The following is an 11,681-nucleotide window of genomic DNA, read 5'->3' as shown; positions in this document are numbered from 1 at the left end:
TATATATATATATTTTTTTTTTTCTATTAAAAACCGTATATGGTTGTATGATATCATGAACATGGAATCTGTAAGATCGCTGCACGCCATCGCTAGACAGCTAGATTACGTAGAAGACAATTTATCGGTCAAATCATGGAAGCCTTTCCACGATTGTGTCGGGACAGTTATTGCAGTGAAAGCACTGTCACAGCCTCAGTGTAGCGATTTTATGGAACAAGCTTTGGAAGATCTGTTTCTGAAGAACAGGACGAGATCTGATGTCACTGAAATGTGGTGTGATAGGGATGTTTGTGAATAACGGTGTTGTTATCCTTCGATTCTTCAGTCGAACTACTGATGTGTACCTTTTAGAAGAAACAGAAACTGAATGAAAACATGACTCATAATACATATTTAAATTTGACATCTAATTTATTGTGAAGACTTTGTAAAAAATTTATTATAGATTATGAAAATTCAACTAAGCTGAGAGCAATGTAAAATACGCGGTAAACTCCAATGTGGCAAATGAATGCAAAATTCCCCCTATGATAGTTCTTTACGAATTTAAACTTCTTCAATAAAAGCTTTGACGACGATAAAACGGCCTTTGGGTAAAAGTGCGGCATCTTTGGCTGACAGGCAGAGTTTGACATCGCTAGAAGAAGGCGGACTGTTTACTGTAGCATCCTGCAATAAAAACAAGTTCATATATAAATATAATTTATTAACAATGTTGTAAGATAAACGCATTGCCTAGTTGGCTACACAATATTGGAAAACTGAATCACTTTGAATCCCGACACGATGGCGTGCATTTTGATACTTAGAGTAGTATTTTACTATCTTGAATCACTTTGTATATTCAAATAATATATTGGCTTTCAATTGTCTATGACCTACTAATAATATATTATATACTAACCCCATTGGATGTATGCCTGTTGAAGTTGATTGGTACGACCAGTGACTCATTTACAGTTTCTTGGCATTCAGATTCCGTCACCTGGAAACAGACAAAAGGTAATTTTTGCCAGATTTCCCCCACGAAAGCAAAGTGGGCGTGGTCGAGCTTCAATTAATAGGTTCCAAAAGTGGTCCTGGGTGTGAAGCCCCCGAAAATTTTGACAATTCAGAGGTTTCAAAGGCTTATTAAATCGATATTAGAGTCCGCCCCCCCCCCCCCGCTGTCGCCACCCCTGGTGGGGTTCAGGTGCCTGGAGCCACGGTGGCAGTTTTTGTGTTTAATGGGTCTATAATAATGTTATAAAAGCAGTTTGGTCTATGTTTTGAAAAAGATCTATGTAATGAAAAGGTGGTAATATAATAAAATTAGAAATTATTTTCTGAGAATTGGCATGTTTAAATCACACCGAAAGATATAAAAAAAAAGCTCATCGCATAATCAATATCAATATACTCAACACGTTTATTATTATAAAACAAAAAAAAAAAGCTATTCTTCTTTTTCCCCCTCTTCTTCTTCGACTACTTCTTCTTGACTCTCATAATAATAGTACTATTTTACTACATGGCTAAAAAAAAAAGCACAAATACTGCCATTACTACAACTGATAGGGCCATCGTTAAATTAAGTCAGAGCCCAAAATATAGCATAGTTCGAAATTATTATTTTAAGACTTTATAACATAATACATAGCCTACTGATTAATAATAGCTGAGATGCACATTTCAGAATTAATAATCGTTTTTAGTATATCTTACTGAATATTTATTGTCTACAAAAAAAATATGAATTACATGCATCTTTAGAAATACAATTTCTACAATATTATTCTTGTTTTTATGTAGATAAATGTTCGATAAATTCTTTCTATCATAAAAAAAAAAAAAAAAAAAAAAAAACCCGAAATTTAGCGCGTCTATTTTCATTCTAATCAATGGCGTTTGTAAACGTGCACGGACGTCATCGTCGAATCCAGGACTTCCGACGGTAAAGCTGGCCTGCCTGCCTAGGTCCGTCCCAGGCCAACCAATAATAATTAACAAAATGTATTTTTTTAAATATAGGCCTATGGCGCATGCACTTCAACTTTTACAACAAAAGTCTAGGCCTAGTAGGCCTACCTGTAGTACGTTCTAAATGTATCTAAATGAACAAGGAGCGAATCTAGCTAGTCAACATCTAGGCTAGGCTAATTGATTTTAAAATCAATAACCCACCAGGACTATCTGTCGTTTTTTTCTTTGCAACAGCGGACGAAAAAAAGTCAGTTATTCTACAACGTTTCATGATTCTTTATCACTAAACATTAACAAACACTCGTTTTGACGCACTCCGTTCTGTAGCGTGTCTGCTGTTTAAAACAAACTTCCTAGCCTAATTTTGAGACTGGCTATGATGACTGAGATGGACTATGTTGATTTATTAATAATATTTTGTTTGGGATGGAAAAAAAAGGAGAGTCCATTTCCCCAAAATGCTCCATCAGCACATAGTTTAGTGTGTGCGATGGACAGTATGGCTATGGAATTTACTAACCATACAATCCACATTTAGGTGATTAAGTCGCAAAACTTTATTTGCATTTGGTGGATTAAGTCGCAAAACTTTAGCTTCGTTTGGTGGCACCATTTACTCTAGGTAGACGGCGACCGGTTTCGTTACCGGTTGGTACATTTCTTACAAACATTCAGCCAAAGGCAAGTGAAAGTTGAGACGGCAGCCGTGTTTTTATCGATGTTTGCCATCTCTTATGTGTGCCATCGTAAAGTCATGGTTTGCTGGAATTGCGTTTTAATTTAAATCTCCGAACTTCTAAAGCTGACATATCCTATGAATGTAGGCTTGTAATGCAGGCTAAAATTTAAAAACGGGTGGGACTCATTCAAAAATTCGAGGGGGTTCGCTAGAAAACAGGGGAATTCGCTAGAAAAGGGGGGGTTCGCCCGAACCATAAAACCCCCCCCCTGGCTACGGGCCTGAATTTCCACTAGTGTATGATACGCAACTATTATAATTGCTTATTATTGAACATTCTGTTTTACTATTGATACTATACATTTTCATTTGAATGTGTTACAAAGGCCTATATTTGACTCTTTTTGTTTCGGTTTTCACTTGATATCACAACTTCAAAGTTGGAAAAAATACTTTTTAATTTACTCACGTATTTGGCTTGAGTGGCATTGAATAGAGATGAGAACACTGGTGGTGCCGGGGTTGCTTCACTAGTATCAGTGACGTCGTCATTCATTATGCCAACCTGTTTTTAATTGAAACAATTAAATTGCCATTCATGATACAGTAAAACGCTTGCTACAAATTTCACTAAAATTATTTTTTAAGATAATAATAAAGCGCCTACCTATTACCATATTATTCAACCGATGCTTTCAGAGTCCTAACTTTTGTTTATTCTGTATAATTCTATGGAAGAATTACCGTATTTATAGTCAGATGGAATGGGAAGTATTGGTTGTTGGCAGCAGGTCGGGTCAACAGAAGAAATACCACGTGACCATAAAATATGGCAATCATTTCAAGTCCATTGACAATTTTGGCTCTGAAGAAAAGCAAAAATAACAGTTTAAAACTCATGCTATAGTGCTATTAAATATGGGTAGAGATACTGTACTTCGATAATCTTGGAGAATAATGTCCTTCTATACTGAAGAACATTGTCACTGCCATCACCCTGCTAGTTATGGATTTGACAAAAACAGAAAGACTATAAGGATCTTACCGTTTCCATTTTGCAATTAATTCGTTCGACATCCAGATGGTGATGGGGCTAGCGAGGAACCAGAGCGTGAAGATGACAATGAATGGGATGTAGAACACAGCCTTACTACGATTATGTTTAATGGTGAAGAAACAAGCGTAGTACATCCAAGCCAGTCCTAAAATGCATCCGTCCATATTCATTAATTAACTCTTAAATCAGCAAGTATTATTTCTCAACAGCGTGTTTTAAAATAATTTTAATGTAATAAATAGGTAGTTTAATATTCAAATAAACTATATGACCGGACATTGTCCTACATTGTCTCTTTCCAATGCTATTCTTACCAATAAAATGCATGATGACGATTCCAAGTCCGGCAAATGAGTCGTATTTATTAGCAACATCTCGTGGGTCGTAGAACAATTGTTGCATGGCGTAAAGTCCAAAGTAAGCAAAAAAGTAAAAACAAGTGAAGATTGCAATCTTAAGACTGGTAATCGGTCTCAAGCGAGCACTGTAAATGACAACAAAACATAAGAGTAAGACACGAGTATGTGCAATTTGTGCTTATATTCGGGTATACCTTATTGTGGCCCTCCTTGTATTTAATATACAGTAAACTTACGCCAATAGCCTAAAGCCTGTTTTCCAATATCCAATTTATTCGCGCGAATCGAAGGCCTCGGTTCGGTTCCTGAGCTCTGATTGGTTGCGCACTTTTTTTCGCTTCGCAAAAAGTAGGAACAGTTCGAACTACCGAGTTCGCTGAAGCGAAGCTCCGATAGAAATGTGAATACATACACATGCGCATGAACAACCGCTTTCGACTCGCGTGAATAAATTCGCAAGGGAAAAACAGGCTTAAAAAGTAGGCTTATATGTTTACATACCGAGTTACAGTGTATCCCTTAGCTACGAGGATGAGTAACAGGACGAAAAGGAGAGTCGATACGGATGATATCATTTCGCCTGGAAAGAAATATAAGCCCAATAAAATAACGTCATGTTAATGACGTTTTCAATTTTCTTATTTTAGTGTACTGTAACAGAAATCACCATTCCTACCCAGCTTACGTTTCTGGCAGCAATTTAAATGTAAATCTGAGTACAACATCTGTAACTTATTTAAACTTTTTTTGTTTCGACCAACTTACCAAGTTTTCGTAGACGTTCCAACCCAACACCATTACTGGCGTACATTCCTAAAGCAATGGTCTGGAAAAGAAGGCTAATGGTCTGCAGGCAACACGAGTAACAGAAAAGTCGATAGATGGCGTTTAACATTCGACGCTGAAACATCAGCTCTACAATTAAAATATTATCATGTCTGTTACGGCAACATAATCTATTTGCTTTTAGTATTTTTTTAATGATAAGTGATAATGTTTTAACTTACTTCTGCATTTCAAAAGGCATCCACATATGATCAGGTAAAGTCCAAGGAATGCTATGTCAGTTTGGAGAATGTCTGTAGGCAAAAGTACAATAAAAAATTACATTGAAATAGTTTTGTAGACTTGTATGTTGACATGAATAAAATACTGTAAAACATAAACTTTATACCTAAAACTAAATTTTACTATAATTTATTGCACCAGCTTTTACAGGCAGTTTATTCCAGCTCCAGTTGGGCTGTGACATTATATAATACGTGGAGTGTCAATCAAATTTAACATTAGACCAATCAGAACAGGGCCCGCAATACGCGTGTTGTCCCCAAAAATGCAGGTGTGTGCGTATGTTTTTACCAAGGCAATTACCTTGGTTTTTAGACTGTCAATCTGTGGACCTTAGCAACAATATCCAAGAGGTGGCTTAGCGGAAAGATCCATTGTAATAATACAGAGGGACACCTTCGGGACCAAAACAATAGTTACTGTAGTTCTCTTTAAGATTTGGACTTGTATTAAATCACAAAATCACAAGAAGAAAACAAATTTAATAGACTTACATCGTTCGTCAGCTGAGAAGTTCTTGTCAAATGCTGTTTTGCCGTTATACAAATCGATGTTGTATTTGAAGTTGTTAATTCCATCTCCACCGCAGTGTGCAATGGCAATGTACCACCAGCGTTCCTTGATGACGTCAAAGTGACGTGTACCATGGCAGTAAAATTCCTAAGTGTATGCATATTTTATATAGAAGTTATTGTCTTTGGTTACACGGGAAGGGGGAACCCCTCCAATATTAATTAAATTACGACTAATCAAATGAGACATAAAATAATAAAAACAAATACAGTATATGTTGTTCTTTACCTCTGCCCCTGTGTTATCGTTGATTCGGATGTCACAGTTCTGTGAGGTGCTGAGTGTCACCTTGCCATTGTAGTGACCAGGAATTAATTCTTTCCTGTCCAAGCAATCCTAGAAAAATATAAATAATGAGAATATAATTTTAAAACTATAACAAATACATGATTTATGTGGTATATAAACCTAGAATTAAATGCCTGGTCTTGGTGTGTTGTCACAGTAAGTGACATTTTGAAAATAATATAGTTTATTCGATAAATTTGTTTTAATTGTTTTAAAATGTACAATACAAAGCCCTCTCCAGATTATAAATTTATCTTTGACCAAAAGAAAAAAAACTGTTGTTTGCCCATATTTAGGCATGTCACATGATTTGTCTATTAAAATTTGATAGTCTGGACAGGTCTTTATCTTACCAGCTGATCCTCGTGATCTCTTATGTATGGCCACTGTCCCGGCTCGTCATTGAAGATGAGCATTTGATAACAACATTCGGTCTACAATATAATAGCATCAAACACTTTACTAGTTTAATACACTTTTGAATAAAAACGAACATTGAGAATTTTGAAAATATTACAGATTTATATAGTCCCAATTATAAACAATGATCAGATATCACTGAGAAAACCTTACAATATTAAGATATAAAATTATAAGCACATCAAAACAATTAAAGAGCATATCTTACCGTTGGGTATGTGAAAGTGTAATCCATCTCGCCATATTCATCAGGTTGGAAAACAAACCGAGTCAAGAACACAAAATCCTAAAATATATATAAATTTAGACTGTGTGTTACCAGTCTAAGTCGGTCTATGTCATTTATATTTGAATTTAAATTAATCGTTTTCCACTACGTCGCAATTAAACTATTAAACTTTTATCAAAGCTTGTAATAGAGAATTGTATCGTACAAATAAAAAGGATAGGCCTACCTAAGCAATTTGCGTTATCGACGTCTTAAATTAAGCTGTAGAAAAGAAATAAACAAGGCGTGTAGTCAAATCTTTTACCTGACCAGAGTTAATAACGCCATCAAGATGCTTAGCAGACGTCGCCGATAAAGTCAGAGTAAACACTATGAGTATTGCAAAGATTTTCATGTCTTTGTTACTTGTAGTATGTACGAAAAGTTTGATTGAGTTGCAGATATAAAAATCCAGTGGTACGAAGTAAGTCTACTAGTCAGTAGTAAAACGAAGTTTCTTGGGAAACCGCTAAACACCGGGGGTTTATATACCTTTCCGCTGTCAGATCGAATGTATATGTTCCACAGTCGCTAGGCAAGAACAATGAAAGATGTGACGAGCACGCGCGCGGACAATTGCGCTCACGCTGCGTTTATCCACGCCTCTTTTGCGCATGTCAGAACTATCAGTAGTTTTGAACGTTATCATTTCTTGAACATGTACAAACCACAGGCCGTATGACGAGGACTTGGTGTATAAATGCCATTGAAATGTACAAAGTAATTACGTACATTAATATTATTTCAACTGACAGTCTGTGCTATTCCTTTTGGTTCTGTGGCTAAGTAGATAAAAATATCTCTTGCATGCCATGAGATGGTACCGTACGCTTGGGTATGTATATAACATGGAGGTCGTGCAACGTCGTTATTAGCGCATTTCTGGCTAGCCAATGAGAAAAAGGAAAAGGTACGCTAGCGCAAAGTTTGTCTTTAGTGACGCCTTGGTAACCAGTTGGTAACCAAAGTAACCCATAAAATGGCGTAGGTGGCGCCATGCAAATTTTTAAATATGATTCATAATGACGATGTAATAGTTCCGATGATGATAACGATAAAAAAAAAATATATATATAATTACAGTATGACAATAAAAATAATAACACCTAAAATTTATATTATTTGAAAAGTAATAATAATGTAATAATTTTAATGATGATAAGCAGGATCGTTATCAACATTTAAACATTATTTGGACCACTTTAGGTCAAGTCTTCCCAATCCTTACTCTCGTTATCTGTGCAGTTTTCATTCATGTCATGCCAAATTTAAATAATCATAATTATGTACACCCCAATCATACAACATGAGTATAGTACCACCCCAACCCCCGCCTCCTCTGACTGAGACACAAGGGTGTGCAAGGCCACGAGCGAAACTAACATCAAGAGATCCAGAATCTCTGAGATAAAATTCAGAATTAAAACCAAGCTTCAACTAATTTTATCTCACAAACTTTTGTTTCCTATTCACAATATAAAAAAAAAAAATTAAACTTTTTTTCACTTTAAAATTTTATTACTAAAAATGTTACTTTTTCATGTGGAAATGTCATTCATTTGGCTTATACAAATTACAAACAAAAGCCAATAATTATACAGTACTGTAAATGATCCAATAAACGCCTCTCTCAAATAAACGGTGCTCTCAATTAGGCAACATACCAAAATTATTTCCATTTCCCTTGCATAGGCACCACAGCGTTTACTAAAGAACAGATGTTGTGATGCTTAATTAAGAGTAAATGCTTTGATTTTTTGTATCATGGAGGAACTATTAGCCGATTTTAGATTTCACAGATTAATATTAACAAAATATCGAATGGGCTTATGCATATAATCATGAAGGTACCATTATAGCACTACAAAAATGTGTAACAAATGTCATTCTCTGAAATAAGCGCCACTCTGAAGCCTCCAAAAATGTTATAAGTGCTGCTGCACTTATTGGAACATTTACAGTAGGCACAGCTTAGTCGTAATGAGGATTCAGGTTACACATTGGTACAGTTTGTTGTAGCAGTCACTCATTATTTAGTACAATCACCCAGAATTGTTTGCAGCAGGTGTAAATTGGTTAGCTTAACCACCAAAATGGTCACTCATGTCTGGTCAATTATTAACTCATCTATACCCCAGTCTTCAAAGCTACCGTCTGGAAGGTATCGCCGAATGATAATTGGAATTTTTCTTGCTCTAAATGATAAGAAAATGATCTTGTTAGAGAACACGTAACTAAAGCCACACAAGAAAATTAAAGCTCGAACAAAACATCCTTAATAAAATAAACATATAATTTAACATAATACAGTATTATACATTTCAAAATTAAAATGTTATTTTGAAATGAATTTCTTAGTTACTATCTCCTGTCCCTTCTCCTTTTTGATCAATATCAGTAATATATAATGTATTAAATTTTTTTAAATTTAATTTATTATAAAAAGTATTTTAATTTAATTTATTATAAAAGTACTTTTAATTTTTTATAAAAAGTACTTTTATCTGTTCTTTGTATTTGTTTTATTTTCAAGTAATCTTGATTTTAATTGCTGAATAAAATGAAATGAAATGAAATAGATATTTTCTACATTGATACTCACTTCAGTTCTTTCATAGCTATTTCAAGTGGATCTGTTTCCCCTTCAAGTTCGACCATCACTGGTGCATTCATACTGAAATCAATCAATCAATCAATTAGTCAATCAATCAAGCAATCAATATAATATAAATCAATAAATCAATCAATCAATCAATCAATCTTTATCTTTGTTCTAAATGTTTCAAAGTTATAAAAAAGATCACTTTCAAACTAAAATAAACACTGAACATACGCTATTTGTAATGCCCTTGTTCCGAGCAATCAATCAATCAGTCAAGCAATCAATATAATATAAATAAATCAATCAACCAACCAGTCAATCAATCAATCAATCAATCAATCTTTACCTTTGTTTTAAATGTTTCAAAGTTATAAAAAAAAATCACTTTCAAACTAAAATAAACACTTAACATACGCTATTTGTAATGCCCTTGTTCCGAGCACCCTAGCGCGTTCGTACTTTGTCATATATGGTGTTGTGATTCTTTCAGATGGCTGTTGACTGTCAGTAGAGGGCAGTATTTCAATATGTTCTCCTTCATCACCTTCCTATTCATTACAAAAAGTGAATTGAAATTGTTAGTCAAATGTATTCAAAAACAAAACACAACCAGTTTCAGATATCATATTTTTTTATATAAATGTGATTGGAAGCTTTAAACTTTATAAGACCTGCGTAACTTTATTTTTTGTAATACATAAAAAAAAACATAGTTTCTTGTTTTAATTTTCAATTGAAATCAAATATAAGAAGTAAACAATTGAAAACTGACCTTTCTATTTTATTTAAGCTTGTAGCTCATGAAAAACAGCATGTTTTTAAGGGAAATGTTTGTATCTTTCTCTAGATACGTTTAGTGTGGAAATAAAAGTTAAAATGAGGCTTGATAGTAATTGTTATTGTTGTGATGGAATAATAGACAATAGCAGTTATTGACTCATAGACAATAACTGGATTTGCGTCAGGAGCCTGACTCAAATTCAGTTATTGTCTATTATTCCATCACGACAATAACAATTACTATCAACACTGCAGTACCCGCTGCTTACTTGGACTCGAATTCAACCCTGGCCATCAGGCGCAAGCTCGGTGGTCTAGAGGTATGATGCCAGGCTAGTGATCTGGAGATCGTGGGTTCGAGTCCCACCCGAGAACAACTTGCGATTTTTTTCGCAGGTGTTTTCAAATGTACTGAGTATTCGGTACATTTCCACGTCAGGTAGGGCAAAAATTACACCTATAAAATGAGGCTTGCCATCTCAAAACCAGCGTACTGTCGCTAATTGTTAAACTGAGTAATTAGCATAAGAATGTGCCAGTACTATATACTGTAGTACGGAGAAGCAAGCTGTAATACTTACATCTTTGGCAATAGTATGTACATTCCAGTAAATGACCTATCATTTTAAAGGTTATGTTCAGGATACACCTTTTTGTACCCTTGAGGACTGGACTAGGAGAATATGAATACAGGTCTCCTTCTAATTAAAGACCCCTCCAATTAAAGACCACCTCAAATTAAAGACCAACTTTTCTGTGGTCCCAAATTAACTTATGTCTTTTATCTTTATTGTTCTACAGACCAAAGCTGCTAAAGACCATGGAAACCCCGGTCTTAAAACTGGTCTTTAATTGGAGGGAGACGTATATTAAGAAGACAATTATAGAACACGAGGTGTAACAAAAAATTTTATGTTTCCAAAAAATCTTACTATAATGGAATAAAAAAATGGAATGAATTGCAAAATTGTTTAAGGGAAATTGAAAACCATAATACATTTAAATATTTACTAAAAAAAAACATTTAATAAAAACATAATTTTTTTTTTTTAAATTTTTTATTTGCTTCTCTTTTTATTGGTTTAGGACCTATGGAAACAAGCTAATAGAGCTTATAGGTTTATCCTCTTGCTCTCATTTTTGTGTATTTATGTACATGATTTTTTTGTTTTGATGTTATAATAATGAGGGCAATAAATAATAAACAAACAAACAAACAAAATTGTCGTATTTTTGTCACTGATGCTGGTTTTTGCATGACAAGCCCAAATTTGATAAGTATAGTACGTATGCATTGTATCAACCAGGGCTGGCGGAACGTTTTTCAATGTGGGGGGGGGGCCCACTAGTAAGATAATAATAATAATAATAATAATAATAAAAATAATAATAATAATAATAATAATAATAGTAATAATATTAAAATATTTAAAATGTGCTAATTTCAAATAAATGATCAAAAGCGCAGAGAGTAACTAGAGACACATTTGAAAAATTGACAATGCGAATGTGGGATGGTCTAAATAGAGTGAAAGATGAATAAGAACATGAATTGAAAGGGAGCCGATTATACAAAAATCTGCATGACATTGTATATTTTCTGCCAAAAAGGGATACCTGGG

The 11,681-nt window shown here is 34.4% G+C and overlaps 2 protein-coding genes across 2 annotated transcripts in view; both read right to left on the bottom strand.

Annotated features, from left to right (window-relative positions):
* Positions 1 to 69: 69 nt before the first annotated feature.
* On the bottom strand, positions 70 to 7,667 carry LOC117105348 (transmembrane protein 145-like). Its single transcript, XM_033246471.1, has 14 exons — positions 6,865 to 7,667; positions 6,618 to 6,695; positions 6,343 to 6,423; positions 5,930 to 6,037; positions 5,623 to 5,788; positions 5,068 to 5,139; positions 4,826 to 4,975; positions 4,562 to 4,640; positions 4,016 to 4,185; positions 3,690 to 3,846; positions 3,389 to 3,509; positions 3,114 to 3,209; positions 908 to 988; positions 70 to 672 (listed from the first exon to the last, which is right to left on the bottom strand). Exons 2-14 carry the CDS (start codon positions 6,642 to 6,644, stop codon positions 550 to 552), a joined length of 1,431 nt encoding a protein of 476 aa, XP_033102362.1. The 5' UTR covers positions 6,645 to 6,695; positions 6,865 to 7,667; the 3' UTR covers positions 70 to 549.
* A 506-nt stretch (positions 7,668 to 8,173) lies between these two features.
* The window catches only part of LOC117105349 (DNA-directed RNA polymerases I, II, and III subunit RPABC2-like), a 4,550-nt gene continuing 1,042 nt past the window's right edge, over positions 8,174 to 11,681 (bottom strand). The window contains exons 3-5 of the mRNA XM_033246472.1: positions 9,694 to 9,827; positions 9,280 to 9,351; positions 8,174 to 8,872 (exon numbers count right to left, since the gene is read on the bottom strand). Of these exons, the coding sequence (XP_033102363.1) occupies positions 8,779 to 8,872; positions 9,280 to 9,351; positions 9,694 to 9,827 (300 nt within the window). The 3' untranslated portion in view covers positions 8,174 to 8,778. The remainder of the gene's footprint in view (positions 8,873 to 9,279; positions 9,352 to 9,693; positions 9,828 to 11,681) is intronic.

This window comes from Anneissia japonica, unplaced genomic scaffold, assembly GCF_011630105.1.
Source record: "Anneissia japonica isolate Jap-2015-1 unplaced genomic scaffold, ASM1163010v1 scaffold287726_len2788222_cov184, whole genome shotgun sequence".
Classification (NCBI taxonomy): Eukaryota; Metazoa; Echinodermata; class Crinoidea; order Comatulida; family Comatulidae; genus Anneissia; species Anneissia japonica.
The sequence above is the reverse complement of the archived record's forward strand: the minus strand, read 5'-3'. Positions and strand labels throughout refer to the sequence as shown.